The 25,453-nt window shown below is 49.9% G+C and overlaps 7 protein-coding genes across 7 annotated transcripts; 4 read left to right on the plus strand and 3 right to left on the minus strand.

Moving 5' to 3' along the window:
• Positions 1–13: 13 nt before the first annotated feature.
• On the minus strand, positions 14–591 carry N7484_005976 (CENP-S family protein; the record flags this gene model as incomplete). Its single annotated transcript, XM_057116395.1, has 4 exons — positions 14–140; positions 255–288; positions 372–495; positions 550–591. The coding sequence occupies 4 exons, from the start codon at positions 589–591 to the stop codon at positions 14–16; spliced, it is 327 nt and encodes a 108-aa protein (XP_056972278.1).
• Positions 592–1,000: 409 nt separating this feature from the next.
• On the plus strand, positions 1,001–1,567 carry N7484_005977 (uncharacterized protein; the record flags this gene model as incomplete). The annotated part of the gene is made up of 1 exon (XM_057116396.1): positions 1,001–1,567. One exon carries the CDS (start codon positions 1,001–1,003, stop codon positions 1,565–1,567), a length of 567 nt encoding a protein of 188 aa, XP_056972279.1.
• A 472-nt stretch (positions 1,568–2,039) lies between these two features.
• Positions 2,040–5,790, minus strand: N7484_005978 (DDB1/RSE1 family protein; the record flags this gene model as incomplete). Its single annotated transcript, XM_057116397.1, has 5 exons — positions 2,040–2,342; positions 2,411–2,857; positions 2,916–4,822; positions 4,877–5,562; positions 5,696–5,790. 5 exons carry the CDS (start codon positions 5,788–5,790, stop codon positions 2,040–2,042), a joined length of 3,438 nt encoding a protein of 1,145 aa, XP_056972280.1.
• Positions 5,791–6,685: 895 nt separating this feature from the next.
• cprA (NADPH--hemoprotein reductase cprA) lies at positions 6,686–8,833 on the minus strand (the record flags this gene model as incomplete). The annotated part of the gene is made up of 2 exons (XM_057116398.1): positions 6,686–6,982; positions 7,043–8,833. The coding sequence occupies 2 exons, from the start codon at positions 8,831–8,833 to the stop codon at positions 6,686–6,688; spliced, it is 2,088 nt and encodes a 695-aa protein (XP_056972281.1).
• A 2,259-nt stretch (positions 8,834–11,092) lies between these two features.
• On the plus strand, positions 11,093–18,962 carry N7484_005980 (putative cell morphogenesis protein (PAG1); the record flags this gene model as incomplete). Its single annotated transcript, XM_057116399.1, has 3 exons — positions 11,093–11,773; positions 11,840–12,073; positions 12,150–18,962. The coding sequence occupies 3 exons, from the start codon at positions 11,093–11,095 to the stop codon at positions 18,960–18,962; spliced, it is 7,728 nt and encodes a 2,575-aa protein (XP_056972282.1).
• Positions 18,963–20,477: 1,515 nt separating this feature from the next.
• N7484_005981 (Dehydrogenase multihelical) lies at positions 20,478–21,684 on the plus strand (the record flags this gene model as incomplete). The annotated part of the gene is made up of 3 exons (XM_057116400.1): positions 20,478–20,628; positions 20,689–20,879; positions 20,944–21,684. 3 exons carry the CDS (start codon positions 20,478–20,480, stop codon positions 21,682–21,684), a joined length of 1,083 nt encoding a protein of 360 aa, XP_056972283.1.
• A 1,313-nt stretch (positions 21,685–22,997) lies between these two features.
• On the plus strand, positions 22,998–24,987 carry N7484_005982 (uncharacterized protein; the record flags this gene model as incomplete). Its single annotated transcript, XM_057116401.1, has 4 exons — positions 22,998–23,875; positions 23,929–24,109; positions 24,185–24,279; positions 24,330–24,987. 4 exons carry the CDS (start codon positions 22,998–23,000, stop codon positions 24,985–24,987), a joined length of 1,812 nt encoding a protein of 603 aa, XP_056972284.1.
• Between the last annotated feature and the right edge of the window lie 466 nt (positions 24,988–25,453).

Raw genomic sequence — 25,453 nt, forward strand, 5'->3', positions numbered from 1 at the left:
ATCCGCCCGCCATTCAAGAGGCCTCTTCGCGTTCGCTCTCCAGGTGCGCCATGTATGTCTGCAGGGTCTGGTTCAACCCATCATTGCGGCGACAGAGCATCAGCACATCAGCTGGGGTGACCGTTGACCGACCAGCATGCCTAGAATGGAAATGCTGATCAGACATGTGTAACTGATGGGAATGGATTCCGAACAAATCAAACAGAATATCGTGCTTGACTAGCTTCCTCCGTGGGAGCTTTGGGTTGACTTACTTGGCAAAAGCCTCAACGTCAACAACAGCAGACTCTGAGTTGTCGTCAGTGATGCTGGACTTAATCGGAAAGGCACAATGGTGCCCGGACTCCTATCAATACTCCAAGAAGACATACCGAGATGTGACCATGCTAGCTCCAGCAGAGCGTTGGTGAATTGTGGCGTGGCCATGGCATCGAGCTTCAAGGTCTCCTCGTCCACAATTTTGCTCACACAATCGTACAGTTCGATTTTCAGGCGCTATGAATGATGTTGGTTTTCTGGAACTCAAATAAGGTTTACACGTTGACTGACCTCAGCCTGGTTCTGGCCTGCCTCTTGTTCGTTTTGCGACATCTTGTTGACGTTGAATGGATAAGGAAGCATCAAGGTGCAGGCGCGCGCGCAATACATGATATGACAGATGCTGATTGGCTGATAACGCGTTGGCGGAAGAATGGTTTGTCCGAAAAGGGTCGCTCCTTCCGCATATGGTTATTTTTTCGTTTAGCAAGAAGAGGATAGAAGACACGGGACGCTTCTCTCTCTCGCCTTTTGTCACCCCTCCATCATCTGAGTCGCGCACACCTCCATTGTGCTCGTCTCATTTTCTTTTCTCCCCACATCGTCTGTACCTCTACACGTCACTGGAAGTTCAATTCTTCCTATTCGGAAAATTGAAAGTCGACGCATCCGCCGCCTCCCGAGCTCGCCCCCCAACAAACAAAAAAAGTGAAGCAGAGACTTTCATCAGAACTCGTCCGCCATGGCTGAAACCCAGCCCGATATGAGCGACGTTGCCGCCGAGGCCGCCGCCGACTTCTTCAACCAGATCTTCGGCGTAATCTACGAAGCCATTTGCCGCTTCGGCCGCAATCTTTACAACTCCTTTGCCGAAGTGAGCGTTGGCCGCTGGACCAAGGTCATTGGATCTGTCATCTTCTACGTCCTCATCCGTCCCTACATCGAGAAGTTTTTCAAGTTCCTGCATGATCGGGACCGTCGCAAGGAAAAGGAGAAGAAGGAGAAGGAGAGAGCCGCGCTGAATGGCAAGAAGGCCAAGAAGTCCGCCAATTCGTTGCGTGCTGGTGAGACCGGCAAAGTGCTGGGTGAGGTTGACACCGAGGATGAGCTTGAGGAGGGCGAGGAGAACTTGGCTCTAGCCAGTGGTGTGCCTGAGTGGAACAAGATGGCTCGCAAGCGCCAAAAGAAGTACGTGAAGAATCTCGAGAAACAGAATGGCAAGCGTGCCGAGGAACTGTCTGAGGAGCAGCTTCTGGAGCTCCTTGACTGGAGTGAATCGGACAACGAGGATGACAAGAAGAAGGCTTGATCTCGACATTTATGGGCTGGGGAGAAACTTAGCAAGAACCAAAATTCATAGACGAGCGCTGTGTATTATTTTTTTTCTTCACGATTCTCACACTGTATTAACTTTATTATTGAGACACAATTTAGCTTAATTGCTACTTAGCTACACATAATGGATTATATTCACTACCTATCGATTCTTGATTTCGCTGCCAAATAAATCAAGGTTTAACTCTTGACGGAGTCATTGTATCAAATGGCTTGCAGGCCAATACAATTATAGAGATTCGAGTAAAAGACCTTGGAAGGCAATCTTAGAAAAGAGGGATTTCACGTAGGTATAATAGGGATTCCCAATTTTGAAACTCAAGACGGTCCACCAGACTGATGACCTATCTACCATTGGCAAAAAAAAAATCTAACAATTGTATTGAACCCATCATGCATGCCATTCGCCCAGTCATCAAAATAGTAACATAAAGTTGCCGTACACGTTAATGCAATCTCCGCAATGCCTCGATCATTCCTTTCACCTCTTCCACGTCGCTAGAGCCAACGTCCGCTACGATCTCCTCTTGCAGGAGTGGTTCACAGGCAAGGAATTTCTCGATGAGCTCGCCGTCAACAAAACGGTAGGGTGCGTCAGCGGAGCGAGTCAGAGTGCGGAATGCTCGGAAGGTATCAAAAGATAGATCACCCAATGAATCTATCTTACTAGCGATGACGCTTTGGAGGGTCATCAGGAAGTCTTGGTGTTCAGGGTTGATGAGTGCGAACAAATAAATGGAGCCCTCGACCTGTAAGGGGAGCAAAACGTTAGTCAATTGCCCATGCATGGATATGAACAAGATAGAAAGACACGTACGGTTGCCATAAAAGCTCGTGGAGTTACCATCACTGTGCCAAGCTGAGGGATATTAATTGGACGAATGCGGTTGACCATTTCGCCGAGGGCAATCTCGCTGGTGGGCATAAGGCGTTGCTTATCTTGGTCTGTGACGCCGTTTGTATTTCGGGACAAGACAATCAGATTGCCTTGGGTTTCGCTCACGAGAAGCGTATCATCATCAATAGAAGCAACAGCTGTACTCCATACGGTTTGGTAATGCCGAGCAACTTCAACCAGCTCGTTGTCGGCACCATCCTGGCCCGGGAGATATTTGACGATACAGACACTCTTCATGAGATCAGCGACTATTATCATATCGTTGACAACGGTCAGATCAACTGGCGCTGTTGATGTACGGTAGCTTGCGAGCTTTTCAATCTTGATTGACCCGAAATTATTAATGACCACTTTGTAGACGACAACCTAGAAAGGAAATTAGTATAACCCCCATATACTTTGTCAAAAAGTAAAGTTTGCTCACAGTCTTGACAAGTGCCGCAACAATTTTGTCACCAAGCATGGCCAATGCCCGACATCCACCTTTCACTTGTAACTCGGCGACCTGGGTCAATTTGCGCCCATGGTCAACCTCTAGGACAAGAATCCGCCCGCGGATTGAACCTTCCCTGGTTTCGTTCAGATATGAAGTACCAACGACAAACCGATCTTTAGTTGTTTCATTTCCAAGTTCATCCTTCCCAGCCGGGAGTTCAGCGCGGATTACGCTCTCTATCAGTTCGTCCGCTTTAAGCTCCAACGCATCCAGGCGCCGAAACAGAATTTCGTCGGCTAGCACAAAGTGACTCTTCACAGCTTCTAGTCCATCCTCTAGCTTCCGATCAATCGTGCCCAGTCCAAATGCCTTTTCGGATGGGGAGTAGGCAACACGGCGGACTGTAGATCCCATCGGGAGGGTCTGGATTTGTGTTGTTCGTTCTTTGTCAACTAGGGCAATCTTGAGCTCGCGTGCGGTAGCCACGGCGATAGAATTAGGGTATGCCTCCGCGTTCAGGTGGCATATGCGAGATGCACCTTCAGAGTTGACTGCCGAGTAAATGATACGCCCTTCAGAACCATAAATAAGACTAGGGTTCTCGCAGGTTGCGAACACATTGTACAGCCCATCTCCCCGAGGGAGCTTTTTGAACGTTGGTTGTTCAGATCCGAGAATCAGCCTGTTCATACCGGTCAAGGAATAGTCCTTAGGGTCCAAAGAGAATGTGATCACGCTGCCATCAGCCATAGAGATGAAGAGGGTAGGCGGACTATCAGCGAGCACGTTGGCTACCAAAACGGATCTAGGAAACGCCTCGCCCGTCTCCCCTAATGACTTAGTCTGAAGTTCAGATAGGTTGTTGATGTCAATGATAGAGATCTTAGCTGATTGAGGAAATCCGACAATGCAGACCCCCGGAGGGCTAGACGGAACCGTCACGCCGGAGATTTGCTGGTCCACGCCAAGATCCTTCTCCATTATGAGCTGGGTGTTATTTTGAATATCAAACGAGGCCAGCACCTGACCTCCAGTGACAAGGACCAGGTGGTCGTTGCTTGCTGAAGCAGCCGTAATGGCTTTCTGTGTCGGTGACGTCCATTCAAAGGTGACCATGCCACTCTCGAGGTCAGCCACCAGGGCTCGCTTCTCTGTCACCTGGAGAATTCGACCTCCCCGCAAATTGGCAGCTAGGATAGTGCTCTCATCGAGAGTGAGACCCAAGAAGCTTTCCAGCTCTTCAACTTCTCCATCGTCACTGAAGCGAAACACGCGTGTCTCGTCAACAAAGGTGACTAGAAGGGTGTCTTGAACATCTCCACTGGCCTGGGCCTGCAATCCCCAAAGGTCTGTGATGTGATCCATTTCCCCCAGGACCCCCAGCTCCTCCATACCCACACCACTTCGCACACTTCGCAGGGTGCCATCGTCGAAGGCACCAGAGCCGGTCACGATGCGAGCCTGTCCAGATGAAAATTCATGGGTTTGGCTCTCACTAGTGCGGTTCCCTAGGTCCATTACCGTGAAGTCCAGGATGGGAGCAATATTGGATAAAGTCTGAATAGTCTCAAATCCTCCACTGCCGATTCGGAGAACCTGGGAATCGCCTTGGTGCGATCCAACAAACAAAACCCCACCACCCAGGTAGACAAGTACAGTTGCTCGAGAAGTCGTCCCAAGGAAATCCAGCTTCCAGTCTTCGACATCACCGCGACTATCTAGGACAAACATCAAAAAGAAGAGCCTGCCGTAGTCGTCGGCCAACAGCCACCGCTGACTATCAACCTTCTCCCATGCCACAAAGACAGTCGCCTCGTCAAGATCACGAGATATCACATCATTTGCATTATCATCGATGTACTTAATTGAGGTTTCTCCTAGGACAATCAGTCCGCCTATAGTGAATGGTATTAGTTCAAGCCCGTCATGACCAAAGCCACGAGACCTACCTAATGGAGCCGGTATAGGAATCAAATGTGAGGAGCCAAGATCAAGCTCGTGTCCAAACACTCCACCCTGCAACTTCTGGTCCTGCACCTGGTTGAAGCTCGCATCTGCAGGCCCACTCGACGTCGCCCGACTATACTCCAGTTCCCGAATGCGCAACCGAACCTTCTTTTGATTATCCTCATACAAAATAGCCAGCCACGGCTGGTTTGATGCGGAATGCAAGAACGCAGACGACCGAACGAACAATTCGTCAATTCGCGACGAAGTCGGCTCACCGAGCTCGCCCACCTGCGGCGCATCAGGCTGTGACGCTGCTTGTGAAATGCGGCCTTTGCGCTTCGTTAGCTCGACGATCGGGATCACAACTATCACACCCTCATATATCTCCAGTGTCATAAAGCGCCCAGTGGGGTCAAGAAGACAACGCGGGTTCGATTCGGATTCACGGGCCGAGGGCTCAGAAACGTCGACATAGCTGCGGGCGGTTGTGATTTCATTTTTCTCATGATCCCATACCAATGTAAAATATTTATATTGGTCTGTACCGACAAAAAGGTGGTCTGTTGGTGAGTTCGCTGGTGCTGGGAGGCGAGCGAGCATCGTTACCTGCGCGTAGATCGAGCGGGTGGCTGCGAGCGTCAGGCCATCTGGTGTGAGGGTGTAGAATTCAAGTCGATTTGCTTTGCTTTATGATTTCAAATTACATTAGCCTCCTTGTCATGGGTCTGCTGGGAACTCCGGGCTGAGCTGCGCATCCGGTGTGGTCCCCGCATGGACCCAAACCCCATATCCGGGCAAATAGCAGTAGCAGCACTCACGCAGCAACTAAGCAGTCCTCCTCCGGGTTAATAAAGTTCAGCTTCACCGCATGGCGAATGCCACTTGCCCGGTGGATGGGCACCACGTAGGCCATAGTCCCTGTCCTGCTATCCTCGGTCTGTCACAATTCGTGCTAGGGCAGCTGTCGTCAGGCCAGTGCGGGGGATTTAGGGCCCCCGGGAGAAAAGCTGGGCAATTCCAATGATGTAGAAAGCGAATCAAGGCTGGGAATTCAGATGGCGCATTTCTTTGATATGGAGGTCAAGAGATTGGGAGCTGTGGTGAAGTTGATGTTCTTTGCCGGGCGGTCCCATGATTAAGTCCGCGCTTACAGCCGAAAACAGGATGGATTTAATTCCATAGATACGGTAGACGAATGGACAACAGTTAATTACAGGATATTGTGGTAACATATATTCGAAAATTTCCCCCTGTACAAGCAGATCCTGCCCATGACTGGTCTCTTTCCTTTACCTTTTTCGTGAATTTAACCAATTTGTCATGCAACAAAACTCGCCGAGCAGATTATCTACACGTGACCTATTTGAGCCCGCATTCTATACAATTGGAACTAGGTGGCAAGGAAGTACATTCTTCTACTGAAATCGTCACTAGGAAGGCGATATTGATTAAAAGGCTGCGTTTTCTGACTGGTTCCTCAAGGCAAGGCGAATAATTTTTGACATCACTTTCATAGGTCCTCAAGAGTCTATCTGTCCAATTAAATTTCAAATCCAATCTACAAAATCACCAATTCACCCCGCATAAAGCAGTGCTCCCACGCAACAAGGTAATAAGGGAAAAAATAATGAGAAAAATAGAGATCCCAGAAAAGGCCAAATGCGAGGCATAAGTAAAGTACAAAGCTCGCCGACTAACGTAGGGCTATTCAAGAAGAAAGGTCGAGAATATATGTGCTGGATCGTCTAAAAGGTGACGGGAATATGACGGGAACGGCCAAATAAAATAGAAAATAGCAAGTTCATCAATCATGACCACACATCCTCTTGGTAGCTTCCGCTACTACGCATGTGCTTGACCATCTCCTCGCCTTTCTCGGCGGGGTAACCACGCTGCTCAGCAATGATGTGACCAAGTACCAAGTTGACCTCCCGGGCCATGTTGGCGGCATCACCACAAACGTAGAAGTTGGCCTTTTGTTTGAGAAGCTCGCTAACAAGCGGGGCATTCTCCTTGAGGCGGTGTTGAACGTATACCTTCTCAGAACCCTCCCGGGAGAAGGCAGTGATAATCTTCAGGGAGTCACCAAGCTGCTCCTGGTAGGTCTAATGGCGAAAAAGTTAGTATGCTTAGATGTTAAGGGCAGAAGGAGCTCGATATCATACCTTCCATTCATCGCGGTAGATGAAATCCTCGTCCTGCTTACGACATCCGAAGAATAGAACAGTGGTGCCAACCTTCTCGCCCTTGGCGGCCAAAGCAGCACGTTCCTGGATGAAACCGCGGAAAGGAGCCACACCGGTACCGGGGCCAACCATGATAATCGGCTTGGACGGGTCGGAAGGAAGCTTGAAGTTAGAGTGGCGCACGTGAACCGGGACATGGATACCGTCGTACTTGTTGCGAGGACCAGAGATCGAGTAGGTAAGGCCGTGGGGGTCGGGAGATGGGTCGCCATTCTGCTTCTGCTTGAGAGCCAAGAGGTAGTTGGTAGTCACACCCTTCACCATGTGCGAGGCACCAGGCAGGCGGACGGACTCGACGACAGCGGTGATGCTGATCTTATTCTTTTGAACCAGGGAGGAAGAAGAGATAGAGTAGTATCGGGGCTGGAGCTTGTTGAGACCTTCAATGAGTAGAGAGAAGGGGACGGCGGAGAAGGTCTTTGAAGTGATACTCTGAAGAGCCTGAGCGATATTGAAGCACTGGCTGGTGATCTTTTCGTGGAAGTAATCCTTGTCACTACCCAGGCGAACAATCTCGGCCTTGCTTGCCTCATCGGGGGCGAAAGCAGCGAGCGAAGAGACAAACTGACGAGAAACGGGGGCGCAAGCTTCCATGTAGTAACGAACAGCAGCATCGTAGGTAGTCGGGGTCGGGATAGGAACCTTGGCAGTGACATCAATGCCCTTAATGCTGATAACCGAGTGGCGCTTGTCTTCAAGACCAAAGACCTGGAGGAACCGATCGACCTCCGCACCAGCGTTGGTCGGCCAAATCGCAATGTGATCACCAGTCTGGTAGCTCAAATTACTACCGGAGATATCAATCTCCATGTGCAAGCAGTTGCGGTCCTTAACGTTGAACAATTCACGGGATTCGCCAATGGGGGCGATGAACGGGTTGTGAGCAGAGTACGGGCCCTTGGCGCGACCCTCACGGTGGGCGGTGGTGGGCTCTCCCAGGTACACAGTGTCATCCTCGGGGGTTTTCTCCTCATCCTCAGACACACAGAAGACCGGCTCATAGACAGATTCACGCTCCTGGAGACCCAGAGACTCAGACAGAGCAACCCACATGGGCTCCTTCCAGGCGAGGAAGTCCTCCTCCATAGTTCCGGCACCGTCATCACCTTCACCGGCAGATCCAATGCGCTGGGCGCCGAGTTTGGTGAGAGCAGCGTCGACATGGCGGACCATCGAGTTGTAGTGTTCATAAGTGTTGTTACCGAGACCGAAAGCGACATACTTGAGAGAGGACAGCGGCGAGTCATCCGCGGCGGCGCCACTCTCAAAAGCAATATCCTCTCCAGTCAGGAACTGGTAGAACTCCACTGCATTGTCCGTCGGCTCACCCTCGCCGTATGTAGCCAGAACGAAGAAGGCCACCTTGTCGTCGGGGAATTTGTCCAGGTTCTCATAGTCGTAATCCTCAATGTCGGCCACCATAGTCTTGAGACCAAAGCGCTGGGAGCCCTCCTTGGCCAAACGGGAGGCGTAATCCTCAGCAGTACCAGTTTGCGAGCCATAGAAGATCACGCAGTTCTTGCCAGTCTCATCCATCTTCTCAATGATGTCGCGAGTCTTGCCGCTCTTAGCGCCACCATTCAGGGCGGCTCCGGAAGAGGCATAGGGATCCTTAGGGACAGCCCAGTAAGTCCCCTTGGTGAAGTAGGCGACGCTACCCACCAAAAGAAGCACCAAGACCGCCAAATCGAGAGTGTCGAGTTGCGCCATTGCGATCAGATGTAGGGGGAGGGGAGGAGGTCCGTGTGGAGAATTTCCTGGCGATAAAGCGGGAAACCCTCAATCAAAAGGAAAAATGCAGTAAACAAGGCCAGCCGTAGCCTAGGACTGAATCAGCGTCCTCTTACTACACGCGATTTTTTGACCTAGTTATAATCGAAAGGACAGAAAGACCCCTATTGATCGGGGAAGAGAAGAGGCAAAGTGGTCTGACCACCGGGTTCGGTCCAAAAAGTGGATCTCCTTGTGCCTCACCGACTACCGTTGTGCAGAGTCGGAATAAACCCAGGATTTATCTGATCGATCAAAGAGCAGAAAGAAGGAAAGAAATATAGAAGAAGAAAAAAGGGTGGAGTGGTAGACCAAAATGATGATAAAGACTGAAGATCTCTAAATACAAAATTTAAACTCCCTCGGCTAGAAGCCATCTATATAAGGCGGAGGGGCCAAACACCATGGTCGGAAAGGGAATTCGGACTTAGAAGGAGAGATTCACGCGTGATACGACATCATTTACCAGATTTGGTGCATTAATTGGGGGAATCAGTGTAGACAGGAGTCTCCCTCGGGTATGCGTCCGTTCGGTAAGACCATGCGGGAGATCCTCTAAGTGGGACAAGAGTCCTTCTCTCACCTTCTGTGGCAACGAACTTTGGTTTCGGCACGAGAAGCCTTTCCAACTTGGGTAACTTGCAACGCTTCCGCGTTTTCCCAGCCGTCTACAGTCATCCGCTGGACAGTGCGGTCGGATTCCGCAGTTGTGCGGCTTCACGCTTCCTCAGTGGATTCTTGTATTTTGGAGGCTTATATCAATTCTATAGTGGCTGTCCTAAGATCTACAAAGGGGCCTCGCTGCCCCGAAGCTGTGGCTTTTCCAACTTGCCCAGATGGAAGCTCATCGGAAGTGGCGGATGTGGGGGATGTTCTTCATGTGTAAAGGCGGGGGCTATAGGGTGACTGTATCGCTAGGATCTCTACAGTCAACTGGCGTCACGATATTGCCTAATTCAAGGGTGAGGGGCTTTCCCAGCATTAATGTATGTCTAATTGGCGGTATTTAGGATTTTATTCTCTTGGAACTCGTAGTGTTCAACTCTGACTCTGAACTCACATGCCCCACTGGCCTCGGTCTATAAATGCCGATGGTACAAGATATAGTCCGTCCGAGATCCAATGAATGCCGGATATTGCTTGCCATGACTGCTCTGATCAATGAAAAGAATTTGGCCTAGTATGTATGATAGTGTCCAACTAACCCACATAATATTGAAATCAGATGGAGACGGCATAATATGGAAAACAAGTCCCCACAAAGGCGTTGCTCGGTCTCATGTCAATCTACCTGAGCACACGACTCCACGAGTTCCCCTGGATCGGGACGTTTCAGCTTCTTGCTACATACATGATCGATGTTCCAATGAACAATGCAGCATAATCTATCCACTGAAACAGCACATTCTGGTTTCAAGTTCCTTGTTCCTGGTTCCTACAGCATGGCCGCATGAGCATTTGCCACTACACGTAAAGTACTGGACTTTGATTCGCTACCTTGTCTTTAGATCAGACTATTTCGAGACGACGGCAAGGCATAAAACTTCTTGTGTGTGTCTAGAGTACGATATCAACGAAAGAATATGCTCTCCGAGAGACAAAATAGCAATAGATCAGATTCCAAGTGCCGTTGGTGCTGTACAAAAGGGTATTATTGCGCCCAACGCGATTGGGCGTTCAAATGCCCCGAAGAATTGGAGAAAAATTATATGTCAAGTGCTAGTAGGAACTTGGGACTTTTCTTTCATTCGAATTAAAATATAGTAGAAGATGGAAATTCATACCCCTTTTTCGAATGTCGAAGACCATGTGTAAGGGAGTAAAAAGTGGTTCCTCCGTGCACGAATAAACATCTAAAAAGCTCTCGCTATCCGCGCTTCTCCAGACCTTCAACCAACCACTCCCAATAGACCGCCCTTCCCCCTAATGGATTGAGCCACGATGAACTGTGACTGGCTCACTACTGACACTCTTGACACGGCCGCCTGCATGAAGTTCGACCAGGCAATGAGTCGTTAAATAGTACCAGTAAGCTGTATCCGCTGCCATCCCGCCTCACACTCCCTTGCGACCCTGTCATCCCTTCTCCCACCTCACTGGTCAGACAGGGCCAAAAGTATTGGGCCCTTTTGCTAACCGCTGGTGCTGGTGACAGTGGCATCCCATCCGGCCAAAGCTGCTGGCCCCGGCCAGCAACCAATGCTGCCCCTCATCCCTGACGACCTCAAATCTGCGTCGCACCATACCCTCCCATCCGCGACTGAGTGGCGAGGAACGAGAACGGCCCAATCCACCCCAATGCACAGTCGTGAATCGTCTGCGGTCCGTGGCAGAGCGAATGACCCTTCCGCGCTAGCCCCGACCCTACAAGCCCGCCGCGGCCACTCGGGTTCCAAAAGCCCCGACGTGTCAGCCGGTCGGCCTGCAGGATATGACGCAGGATTGGAAAGACGACCGTCGAACTCGTACGGTCACCACCGGCAGACCTCAATTGTCCATGGCATGCAACATTCACGGAACCCGAGCATGGCGGGTTCAACCGCTTCCAGTCCGCTGAGCCCGGAGCTCATCGCGTCTCTCGGCCGCGGTGCACCCGACGACGCCGTTTTGCCTTCAAAACTCGATCAGCTGGATACTCATTCGAACCATCCGAGCCCCGCGGGGGCATCATCGAGTTATGGACTGCCGGGGACACTGAGCACCATTCAGGATACCGATGCGGATGAAAGGATGGATGGCAGTCCCGCAAGCCTGGTGCATAAAAGGATGAATTCTGGCGGAAAAACAAGACGGGATAGGTCTCACAGTCGTTCGCATTCGAAGCATCATTCGGAATCCAAGACGGTGGGCGAGTATGCACTGCACCATCTATTTAACTCGGTAAGACATGTGCCTCCCCAGATGGGGAGAACCGGTTCACAGTTTGGTTGCTGACGTGAAGCAAAGTTTGTTGGTCAAGCCGACAGTAAAATCAATCAGGCCATCTTAAAGCTTGGAGATTCGGAAGCTCCCGTAGAGGAGGTGTGCGGACCTGGAGCGGATCCGAATTTCGATCAGTTGATCTCAGCGCTGGGACACATCGCAAGACAAAAGCCAAAGCCTCTGATTGACACGATCATGCTTTGGCGGAAAGGCAAAGGAGATGCGGCTATCACTGCAAGGCAAATGACGAATGAGCTGGTAAGCAAAATCCATTTCGGGTGAGATGTGTTTTGCGCAAGAGTTGGACTCACTAACGCGTGCTTTTCCTGTTTAGCCAAAACCTGTAATCACTGAGAATGGTGTCCTCATGCGCCGCAACACGGAACCCACCCAGCCAGCCATCGACCCAGCTGCTCCTTCAGAAAGGCCACAGCCGTCTACGCCTTTCCTTAGCCGCCATGACGACGTTGCGCTGGTCGAACGTCGTGCCACTGTCTCGGTATACTTAGTGTGCAGAGTCCTAATTGAGATCTTCAATCAGAGTAGCTTGGCGTCGATTACGGTTGACATGGCAGATCGCCTGGAAGACATCGTTTTTGGTCAGCTCAAAACAGTTGATCCTGACCAGATCTCTGCATCTCCTCTGCGGATGGCAAATTGGCGGATATATGGCCAACTGCTAGGAATTATGAGCGAACTGAACTTCACTACTGTTGCGAACCGCTTCCTGGCGGAGCTGGATCGGTACCAAAAGGAAGAAGCAACTCGAGGTCCATCGCGTGAGGGCGATGCAAAATCCGAGTTGCTCATTCTGGGAATGAGATACTTACGCCTGCCGATGGCCACGGATAGCTGGCCCAAAGCTTGTGAATTCATGCGGTCACTGGCACGCCTATTTGTTAACGCCCATGGGCAAAAGATCAAGCAAGCGTATTGTTATGTGATTGAGAGATTACTGTTGCCCGTGGCGGCAAACCCAGTCTGTGACCTCTCGCTGTCTCGGTGGAAAGAGTTTGTGGACTTGGTCCAGTCTCGCTTGACGCAGCTGCTTACAAAACCTCGCCATTGGAGTGCTGCATTCTCTCTGAACGTGCTGTTACTTTGTATATCGAATAAGGAAACGTTTTCTTCGCAGTGGCTTTCGATGATATCCAGTTTGCCCCCGCGGCTCAAGGATCGTCCCACTCGCGCTCCAGCCCTGCAGGCTATATGTCGCCTGGTTTGGACATATTTCTTCCGTTATTCCGACTCTCCTACCACAACTCTCAGGAAAGTCGAGGAAGTAGTCAAGATTGCGCTGCCAACGGGCAAGAGGACCTACCTCAGTGCTGAACCAGCCATTGCCGATCCGTTAATCCAACTGATTCGAATGATTGGATTTAAACATCCAGATGTATGTTTCCGGACCATCATATTCCCTCTCATCAATTCCGACCTTTTCTTGTCGGGTAGGGACTTGAAGATCGAACAAATGGAGCCAGAGAAAATGGTGATTGGAATTCGGGCCTTCCTTGCAACCATGTCAGATCTAGAAACAAGTGATCAGCTCTGCCCCCCGTTCCCAACGGGCTCTCTTCCTAATCCTTTCATGGATACATCAAGCCCGATCTACTTCCATCGTCCACAGCTGCTTGCTGAGCCCAAGTTTGGCGTGGTTTCCGAGAAGTCGGACCCATCTGCCTCCTGTCCGGTCAATATATCGAGGCTGAGTGATAATGTCAAGGAATACTATCTCCGCTTCTGTGAGGTTCTTGGCAAAATCACTATTCTTTGCGACAACACTTTCGGTGGCCAGGCAGTTCTAGATGAGAAGTTCGGTGGAACCACGCCGAAAACTCCCATTACCGAGGCATTTGGCTTTGGGCGTCGTGATGACCATATAAATACCCTCGATCAGAAACAAGGATTTTATGATCTTCTCCATGTGGCAGTGCAAGCCTTACCCCGTTGTCTCTCGGATCATATCCCGTTCAACTCGCTGATCAATCTGCTTTGCACTGGAACTGCCCATGTCCAGTCATATATTGCCACATCGTCGGCAGATTCATTGAAGGCTATTGCCCGACAATCGCATGCTCAGCAAGTAACCATTGGATTCGCAAGATTTATATTCAATTTTGACGCCCGATATTCTACGATGTCCGATGAAGGAATGCTGGGGCCCGGCCACATCGAGTCCACACTAAGGCTTTACGTTGAGCTTCTGCAAATTTGGATTGATGAAATCAAGCAAAAAACCAAGGAAGCCTCCTCCGATCAACTTGAGAAATCTATTTCGGGCAGTCGAGCCCTACATCTTGATCTGTCAAGTGTCCTTGCTCATGTGGAAGAGATTGAGTCTCACGGTCTTTTCTTCCTTTGTTCACAATCGCGACGGGTCCGCGCATTTGCTATCAACGTTCTGCGCCTCATTACAGAATTCGATAGAGCTCTCGGCAAAGAAAATACACGAATCATTAGAATCCTGGAAGCCGATTCTCAGCAAATCTTGGATGTCAACGATGAACAGCTCACTGTTGCCGAGAGGAGCCGAATCCAGAAGGGCAAGAGGAGAAGCGCTTCGCAAAATACGCTCATTGAACTGTGTAGCAGCGAGGTCTCATACGACTCCACACTGTGGGCTAAAGTTTTCCCAAATATCATCCGTGTTAGCTTTGAGACCTGTCCGTTTGCCGTGACACTGGGAAGAGAGATTGTCTGTGCACGACTGGTTCAGATGCACAAGCTTATCTCATCTCTCGCTGAAAGCACTAGGGTACCTCAGTACTCCCCGGTGGATGTCTACCAGAGCCGCCCCATGGGACGAAGTAACATGACTGCTGAGATTCTGGTCGAGCAATGGAAGCTTTACCTTGTGATGGCTTGTACAACGGTCACCAGTGTGGGTGCTCAATCTCAGAGCCAGTTGGCGAATGCTCAATTGCATGCTCGCAAGACATCCAAGGGAGCACATTCCCAGGATAAAATTAGCTCTGCACGGAGCCTCTTTGCATTTGTCATCCCACTTCTCTCCGCTGAGAGGGACTCGATTCGGGCCGCTATCGTGGTTGCGCTTGGGTCAATCGCCAAGAACCTCTACCGGACTCTGCTGGAGTCTCTTCAGTATGCTGTGACAACATGCAACGAAGAGGCTAAGATCCGAATTGGTACCCACCATCGCACGCCAAGCAGCCCCCGTCGCAACCGAAAGACAGACCGCCTCCGCACTGAAGTAACTCACGTATATAAACTCACATCACACTTCCTTCGTGAGCCTGATGTTTCCAACGACGACTGGATCGTCAATAACCTGATCACGTATGCGAAGGATATCCGTATCTTCCTGAGTGATGCTGAGGTTCAAAACGACTGGGAGTTCCAACGTCTGCGATTCCATTACTGTGGCTTGTTGGAAGAGCTCTTCGAAGGTGTCAACCGAACAAAAGACCCCTCTCGCTGGATGCCATTTGAATCTAGGAAATCCGCTTTCTCGCTTATGGAAGACTGGTGTGGCTACTCTCCCAACCAGGCCCAGATAACTGAAAGAGAAGACAACATGCGCAAATTTGCAATGGCTCAACCGCACGACGGTGGTGAGATGCGGAATGCCGCTGCTGCCATGGAGATCGAGAAAAAGAACCTCCGAGCGGCGGCTCTTAGTGCAATGGCTTCACTCTGTGCTGGCCCAATAAGCATCACCACTGAAAGTGGATCGGTGCTTCAATTTGATGTCGGCCGCATGCTCTCTTGGATTGATATAATCTTCAATACGATTAGTGATAAGTGGCATTCGATCGGTCGTCGGGCCCTAAAGAACCTGATCATTCACAACAGGGAGCATGCCTATCTGATTGAACGATCTATAGAGATGTGCTATGTGGCCGAGCGACCAAAGGCACTTGAAAGCTATTTTGAGGTCGTGACTGAAGTCCTCATTGAGTACCCGGACTACCCGCTTCGATTCTGGAGAATCTTAGGTGCGGTTCTCGTAACGCTTGGCAATGAGAAGCGCGAAATTCGAATGAAATCGGCCAAGTTACTCCGCCGACTTGAAGAGCGTCATCAGAAAAACTCGCGTATTCAAGACTTTGATATCAGCATCTCGGACAAAACCACAGCGGTATATAAGCTCGCTCAATTCGAGACTTCGAAACGGCTAGCGGTCCAGCACTCTGACCTGGCCTTTACTCTGTTCTCCGAGTTTACCCAGCACTTCCGCAATCTTCGCCCTGACAGTCAACGCAATATGGTTGCTGCGATCTTGCCATGGGTTCAGACCATGGAGCTGCAGGTGGATCCCAATGGTGGCCCAACCGCCAGATCTTACATGCTTCTTGCTAATCTCTTTGAAATAACCATCCGCTGCAGCACTATCCTACCAAACCAGGTTCAGGCTTTATGGCAAGCACTAGCAACTGGCCCTCACGGAGGCAATGTTCAACTTGTTCTTGACTTTATCATCAGTCTCTGCCTGGAGCGAAAAGAGCAAAACTTTGTGGATTACGCCAAGCAGATCGTTGTCTTTTTGGCAGGAACTCCTGCGGGCTCCAAAGTCATTGAGTTTTTCATGCTGCAGGTTGTCCCGAAGAACATGGTGCAGGAAAGAAAAGATCTCACGCCGCCTCCTCCTGATCTAGCAAGCCTGCCCTACGTTGCTGATCTAGCATCGGTACTTCCTGTAGGAAACAAACAAGCTGGCCTCTCGCTCGGACAAGTGGCCCTCATCTTCCTTGTTGATCTTATGGTAGCACCCGTCACACTGGCAATGGCAGATGTGATCAAGCTTCTCCATGTTGTGCTTATTCTTTGGGATCACTATACTGTTACTGTGCAAGAGCAAGCTCGTGAAATGCTGGTTCATCTTATTCACGAGCTTATTGCTGCCAAACTAGAGGACGATGCACCCGCAGGAGCTCGACAATCGATCGAAGACTTTGTGGAGGCAATTCGCAAGAGTGATCCAGTTGTTGTCTGGGAGTACGAGGAGAACAATGGCAAAGAAGAAGAAGTCGATGATCGCCGGGTACCGCCGTCAATGGCTACTGCAACCCGAGATGTTATCAAGTTCTTCAGTTATGCTTACGAGGGTGTGGGTGAACTTTGGGCCAAGGAGGCGTTGAACTGGGCAACCTCCTGCCCTGTTCGACATTTGGCATGTCGGTCATTCCAAATCTTCCGCTGCATTTCGACGTCGCTAGATTCACAAATGCTAGCGGACATGCTCGCACGGCTTTCGAATACTATTGCAGATGAAGAGACCGACTACCAGACCTTCTCTATGGAGATTCTCACTACACTGAAAATTATCATCAGCTCTCTGGCCCCCGCAGATATTTTGCATTACCCTCAACTTTTCTGGACGACGTGTGCTTGTCTAAATACCATTCACGAGAGTGAATTCATTGAGACACTCGGCATGTTAGAAAAATTCCTGGATCCGGTGGATCTCAGTGATCCTGACGTGGTGGCTCAGCTCCTAGAAGGACAGCCCCCTAAGTGGGAAGGTGGATTTGATGGTATTCAAGACCTGGTCTTCAAAGGACTAAAGTCCTCCAGGTCATTCAATCGTACATTGGATGTACTCCACCGCCTCAGTGGGCTTCCAAACAATGCGCTTATCGGAGATGGAACTCGGCAGCTATTCACGGTGCTGGCCAATTTACCTTCCTTCCTCGAGTGCTTTGACCAGGAATTTTCTGATCCAAAGCCCATTATGCATGCCAGCTTACTTGCTCGCGTGGCAGAGAACGAAGGATGTCCCCGGCTCGCAGCGTCATTGTTTGGTTTCGCCAATCAGCAATACAAGACCGAGGCTGTCTTTCTCGATCATATAGTGACGGAAATCAAATCCTACTACTTTCCGCAGCTGGACTTCCAATGCCTTATTTTCCTCATGGGCCTTCTTACGAACACGACAGATTGGTTCCGAATTAAGACCATGAAAATTCTCTGTGTCATGATCCCTGAGGTCGACATGCGCCGTAGCGAAGTCACTTGTCACGGCCCCGATCTGATTTCACCTCTGTTGCGACTTCTGCAGACCAACCTGTGTCCACAGGCCCTCGAGGTTTTGGACAACATCATGACCGTCTCTGGAAACCCGATGGAGCGTCATCACCTCCGAATGAGTATGGCGTCTGCGGCTTCGTCGCGTGCTATACGCAAGGAGTACGAGCGGATCCAGAGTCTCTACGGAATTCCCGAGCCCACGGGCTGGTCAGTCCCTATGCCCGCAACACAATCAACCATTACTCGCAACAATGTTCACGCTGTCTTCTATACATGTGCCGAAGCCGAGGACATGAACCACCGGGACACTTTGACTCCCGATGTCGAATTCCGTGCCGATGAATATAGTGACTCGTTCTTCCCTATGAGGGCCGATACGATGAAATCGATCGACACTCAGACTGACGGCAACATTGGTGACATCGTCCAAAAATTGGACAGTCTGGATGACTTTTTCGAGGAAACGGAGATCAGCGTGCCGACACTCAACGCGGTTGCTCCGCCCATGCTTCGGGGATTCACTGGTAGCTACGTCGATACCAACGCCCACCTATATGACCAGCAAACAGCACCTATCTTGCGCAAATCCCTCGCTCGAACAGGCTCCACGTCCTCATTCCACAATGGCCTTGCAGAATCTCGCCCATCCAATTTCCGCTTTGATGGCCCTGGAATGCCCTCTCCAGTCAGCGTTACGTCTCAAAACACCCCCGGCTCTGGTCTTCGGCCCGCGTCGCATACACGGTCTGTCACTTCGCCTGCCAACAACCTCTTCGTCCACACTGCACCAGGCTCTCATGGTACCCCGCCAGTGGGCTTCGGTGAATCAGCGTTCCTCTCCGATGACGACATAGAAGAGACACAGTCCGATCTAGATGACCGCCCAACGACCGCCAGAAGAGCCCATCCGCCAATGTCACCCATGGTCCGCAGCGCAACAGAAGGAGCTGGCTCTCATTCGATCGAGTCCATGATCCGAAGCGGCATGCGTCGACTTACCGGCGGTGCAGCCAACAGCCGGGAAAAAGAACGGCAACGCGATCTTCTCCGCGCCCAACATCGCGCAATGGTCCAAACAGCCAACTCTCCCCGTGTCCCAAAAGTACCGGAAGAGTATCTTGCCGGACCGACTAGCCACCCCACGTCCCCAAGGTCCTAGACGTGTGGGCTTATAATCTTTTGCTTTTATTCTCTGTCTTCTATTGCGGTCTTTTTATCTTCACCTCTGCTTTATTCCCCAGCATGAATCATCATTTCGGGGGCGTTTGGAATTGTCCACATATATCATACCCTCTTGCCTATTTCTGCATGCCTTTGAGCACTCACTCCCTGCGCATGGTACTTGATCTATCTGTATATTATTTCTCTATCAAGGATGTTGGTAGATGTGCTTTGATCACTGGCGTTTGATATTTACGAGAAATATGATACAGGATATATTTTTCCTTCTACGCCTTCATTTCACTGCATTCTCTCACGAAGACTATTCAAATATCAAGCAATGCATACTCGATGTCCAAGTGCCAATGCATACGCTTCTCTAGGTCTCTTTGGGCAGAACATAGGCGGGTTGGGGCTTTCTCATCGACTGGGATATGCGCTAGGCTCGCCGTATGAAATTCCTCATGAAATTACCTCGTGCATGACCCTGGGACCTGTGGTCAAGCTACAAGCGAGACAGGATCAGTCCAGCGCAGAATTCATTGCGGCTATCTTGCCGTATATCTGAGACACGATTGGGAAACGATTTGGCATATAGTAATTTGGCGCGAGATCGAATTTTGCAGCTGGTACAGCAGATTGGACTTAAGTTTGACCTGACTTCTGCGGATGTTAACAAAGATCAGATATATGTAATCTGTGCTCGTGCGACCATATTAGAGGCGGGAGGGAAAACTACTGAGGAATGGCAATTTTGGAACTCTGTCAGAGATTTGGTTGAGCGTCTTTGATAAGCTCGGCTGGTGCGCGTGCGTTACAAACCCCTTTTACTAGTGTGAAATAGTGCTAGTTATATTGAATCTCCCTTGATATCCTGGTTAATTGTCCGTGTGTTATGTTGAGGGGTGACTATAGTAATGTAGCGACAGACACTGACTGTGGTGAGGGTGGTCGCGGGAAGCAGCGGGTCCATTCAATCCTAATCAACATAGTCACCATAAGTACCAAGCCTATTAGTCCGAAGTATATGAGTCCATAACTAGCAAGTCCGTGAATACTTCAATCACCCATGCTATTTTAGTTCTAACAGTGAACTAAAGTTATGGACTCTCGGGAGTTATGGACTCGGGACTTATGGACTCGGGACTTGTGGACTCGAGGACATCGGGGTGGGCGGTGGGGTCATGGTGGTCTTAGTGGTTGGGCGAGTAAGCAATCCGGACAGCAGAGGACCGTGACTTTATGCAACGCGTGTGCTATAAAGAAAAGATAAGATCAACGGACCCATAACACGTGACCCACCCACCGCAACGCAGGACCCGCTTCCCCGCATACTCTACAATCGGCCCAAAGCTAACGACGCGGAAAGCGTCGGCGTGCGGAGAATACCCAGCCGAGGCCTTGGCTCCCCCTTCCCTCTACCATTAAACCTTTATAGATGCTAATTGCCATATTGAAGCCCGTTCCTAACGATTTTTGTCTACATCTGTCTTTCTCTTTATTCCTCTGAGCTATGCATATCCGACTTGCTTCTGCTATTCCGCGCACAGTCGGGATTCGTCACTGGCCGCCCACTAGCCACGGCCAGTTCAGCTCGGCCCGACCATTTTCAACCACACAACACCGCGACGCAACATGGGGCTTTATTGGTTTGGGACAAATGGGTATGTAAATAACCACTTGACGGCTCATTCTATCAAAGCAGTCAAACTCATTCGTACTAGGCTATAACATGGCCAAGAACCTACGCGCCAAGATCCCCGCATCCGACACTTTAATCGTGCGAGACGTGAATGAAGCAGCCACTGAACGCTTTGTAAAGGAAGCACAGGAGATCGCACAAAACAGCGGAGCCGGGGCCGACGAGTACAAAGTGGAGATTGCCACAGATGCGCGAGAAATCGCAGAGAAGTCGGTGAGTGATGCTTTGTCCAATGCACCGATAATTTGGACTGACCGCCTAACTAACCCGTAAACAGAGCGTGGTTATCAGCAGCCTCCCTGAGCCCCAGCACTTAATCGATGTGTTTCATTCTATTCTAAAGCCTGGCAAACTCCCGGCCCTGGAGCAGGAACGCCTATTCATCGATACCTCGACTGTCGATCCTGTCACGTCCAAGGAGATTGCGAATGCTATTCACTCCACCCAGACCGATCGATTTGTGGATGCTCCTGTCTCTGGCGGTGTGGTTGGTGCCAAGGCTGGTACTCTGTGCTTTATGTTTGGAGCGTCACAGACGGACGACTCAGTGGAGTTCCTTGACCGGATTAAAGGTGTCTTATCATTCATGGGCAATAGGATGTGGCACCTCGGCGAACCTGGGTCTGGGGTTTCAGGAAAACTCGCCAACAACTACATTCTGGCCATCAATAACATTGCTACCGCTGAAGCGATGAACCTTGGCGTACGTTGGGGCTTGGACCCCAAGGCGCTAGCAGACATGATCAACTCTTCTACTGGGAGATGCTGGCCCTCCGAGGTTAACAACCCGGTACCTGGAGTAGTTGAGACTGCACCTGCATCCCGTGATTACAACGGGGGATTTGGGGTGGCGTTGATGCATAAGGACCTGCGACTGGCCCTGACGGCCGCAGAGAAGTCGGGTACTCCTCTGGTTCTGGGTGATCATGCTCGTGAAGTCTATAATGCCGTTGAGGCAGCTCACCGAGGTAAAGACTTCTCGGTCGTTTACCAGTGGTTACAACAAAAATCTTCATAGCACACCTAATGAGCTACTATGTACAGTAGGTAGAGCTCAATTTATCTTTTTAATTTGTACCAGAAGGTCCTTGTACCCCAGCAACAACTGAATTGTTTTAAAAACTGGCTCTACAAGAAACGAACAAGATGTCTGTGCACAATATCTGCGACTTATTGTACTCGTGAACAAGTCTCGTACCAAGCAGCCCCAGAGGGAACGGTATTTTGATCTTTAGTGAAGAAACGTGCTCCCATATGAGCTTGCACGTGCTAATTCGAATCAATCTGCTCAGTCGGATAGATGATGTTGCTTCCTCTTTCCCTTCTACCTCTTCCCCCTCAACCTCATATTTCCAACTTCATTCTCCGGGCATAATATCAATTCTTGTTATCCCTCATATCGTGAATGCGTTATCTCAACATCGTGGTTTCCGTCTCGAGAAGATCCGTTCTTTCCTACCTTGGAAGCCCTTCCTCTGCTTCTTCCATTTCGTGAGCAGCAACGGGCTTTCTTCTTCCATCGTCTTTTATTCCATCCCCGAGACTTATTTTCGTTTCTCGGTTTCAAACGCGAAAGAAGCGTCCCATATCATTTCTGAATGATCCATCATCGAAAGCGTGATCTATCCGTTACTCTCTGATCAAACCTCTGTTCGACGCGTGACCGTCGCGAGATCGATACGTCACATCGTTTGATCAATTCACATCTCAGGCTTCACATCTTACGCCCAGTGGAGACCCCGTCGGGTAGAAATTAGTACCTGCAGGAATTATTTTCTGTTGATCAAAAGAAAGAACTGCTAATTGAACGCGGTATGTCCTATGAAAATTGGATTTGTCTTCGGTCCTATCTTTCAATTCTATCTTTCGATCCTATCTGTCGATCCTGTCTCTTGATCTTGTCTTTCGATCCTGTCTTTCGATCCCATCTTTTGGCCCTATCTTTCGGTCCCATCTAAAGAGTGTCTCAGTGCCGTTTCTCTAACATCTACAAAGGTGACCCGACGTTCCTAGGAATCTTTGGGTTTGTGGAGCGCTCCGGATCTCAAACATCAAAAGTATAAACTTGACGACAAGCCAATGTTTCAAATGACTAACATCGATTTGGCTAGGCCTTTTTTTCACTTCATACGTTGCAAATCTTCTACCCGCAAGATTTGCCTTTTCTCATCTACTCTATTACTGTTCCAAAGAACTTGCTCTCTTCTTTGCAAAGGTAGAGCTTCCCAGGTCCTTTAACAAATGCTTCCTTTGCTGCATAGTCATAGAACATGGGCATTTCTACCGATTGTCAAGAATGCCTTCACTAACACTCACTGTGAAGCCAACAGAATGAATCCCTCAGGCACGACGAACAATGGTTCCTCGAGCTCTGGAGGAGGACAAAATTCTAGTGCCCACAATGGGCATGGCAGATACCGTCATGACCCCCGGAACTACGCCCCTGTCTACCAACGAGCTGCAAATGTGCCTAGTCGCGATGGCAATACCGCAGTACTCACGGGCATGAACCAAAATTATCAGCCAAGGCGTGGTTCCAATACTAACACACCAGGCACAATCAACAACCCGGAGTTTGTCCCCAACTCATACACCAGTCAATACATCCTAGTACCCAACTCTGGTGTCATTGGAGGGTCTCAGCAGGTTCCCTCTTTCATTCCTGGCCAGACGGACCAAATGAACCAATACCAATACTTCCCACCCGGAGTTTACCCAGGCATGGCCTCCACCATGGTATCCAATGGTTACCCATCCTGGTCTTACATGGTCAACTATGACATGCAAGACAAGCAGAATCAGACCGACAATTCGGGCATGTATTACCCCATGAATTATGTTCCTGCTGGCCTGGATGGCGCTGGCACGGCGCCCTACACGTTCGGACCCATTCTCGGGGCTCTCCCCATGCCCGGGGCTCTTCCGGCCCTTCAGATGATGAAGACGACAAACGGGTATGTGGTGCAAGACATGGAGGTTCTTACCCAGCAGGAGCCAGCAATTCCCCGTGCAGTGCCTGCCATGTGGACGAATCCTTCTGAGATGACGCTCGCAAAATGCCTCGAGAACCGCGAGGGCATTACTAATGTCTACATCCGGGGATTTCTTCCCGAGACCACGGATGAGATGCTTCACTCATACGCCGCTCGCTTCGGAGGTATTGAACGATGCAAGGCCATAGTTGACCTGGAGACAAGTCTGTGCAAAGGGTATGACGGACCTTGCATGAACAGTGTTCGGACCTATCCTGACGCGAAAATAGCTTTGGGTTTGTTCAGTACTACACTTATGAAGCTTGCGAAAATGCCGTTCGAGGCTTCTTCTATCTAGGTTATCAGGCGAGCTTTGCCCAAAAATCTCGCAACTCCCGTCTCAAGGACCTGGAGGATCGCACATCAACCAACATCTACTGTACCAACATTCCGATCGACTGGACTGAAGCAGTAAGTCAAGCAAATTTTTTTTTTTTTTAAATACAGTGATATAAAACTTTTTGATGCTAATTATACTCTTCCAAGGACCTACGCCGCCATTTCGAGCCCTATCACGTAGTTTCAGAGAAGATCAGCCGTGATGAGAAGACAGGTGTGAGCAAGGAAGTGGGCTTTGCTCGGTATAATATCATTTTTCTTACCTCTCGTGCTCTTCGCTGACTCTGCTCAGCTTCGAGACCCGTGAAATCGCTGAAACAGTATTAAACGAGTTCCACAATGCTCCTTCGGCCGGTGATGTGAAGTTGCTCTTGCGTTTTGCGGATACCAAAGCTCAAAAGGTACTGAAGCAGCAAAGTAACGAGCGTCGTGCATACCGTGCAGGGGAGTACAATTATTCTGTCGAGGTAGTGCAGGCATCTGCAACGCCATCGCCTACACTGCAACGTTTGCAGCAGCATGCCAGGCACCTGACTCCTAACTCTGCGGCCAGTTTTGGCTCTCCAGCTGGAACTGGCCCTGAATGGACCCCGGCTACCTCACTCTCTCCGTATGTTTCGGCACACTCTCCAATTAATTCTCGCACTTTTGTTTACATCAACAGGTACATCCCGAAGCATGTTCCTGGCAACGTGCGACAAGACTCCTTATCGTCTCGCAGCCTCAATGCCCTTGAGAATGCGACTGCCCACCATCGGCCGATCTTAGGCCGCCGTTCTTTGACTGACATTTCTGGGGTTTCCTCAAAGACCGCCAGGGCTCCGTCTGTAGGCCATGAGCCCCGATCATACATGTCAAGTCCCCGGAAGGAAAACATCAAAGCCGGCTCCATGTCCCCAGTTCCATCGCGCATGGAATTCGTCATTCCTTCCCCCCGTTCCTGCACCTAAGGAACAAAATTCAATTTTTCCGACTGTACAACAAGACCTTGATGGTAGTTGTTTGAGTTTTGGGTCGTTCTACGACTTTCGACTTCTCCATGATCTTCTTGAGAATATCCATCAGCAGTCGTAATTCCATGAAAGTACTAATCCATCTTATCTTTTTCGGTTCTAGGAGGTTGATTCGGTTTTTTCTTGCGGTGATTTTTTTTGATCTTTGTTCTCGGCTGGGTTTCGTGCTACACATCATTTATGGGGTGAGGTTCAAAACTTTGATTATTTGTTTAGTTCCATCTCTTTACGGGCAATCTCTTTTATGGGCGTGTGGGCATCGTGGAGGTCTTCTGTTATCCGTTACCTGTCATCCATTATCACTTTTATTTTTTGCATTTATTCTTATTTCTATCTCCTACCAGTTCTCTTCTCGTGTGCTATGAAAGGATGTTTCCTGCAGTATTTGTTCAGGATGTTTCCT

Source organism: Penicillium longicatenatum (assembly GCF_028827895.1).
Source record: "Penicillium longicatenatum strain IBT 33135 chromosome Unknown contig_3_segment0_segment0, whole genome shotgun sequence".
NCBI lineage: Eukaryota > Fungi > Ascomycota > Eurotiomycetes > Eurotiales > Aspergillaceae > Penicillium > Penicillium longicatenatum.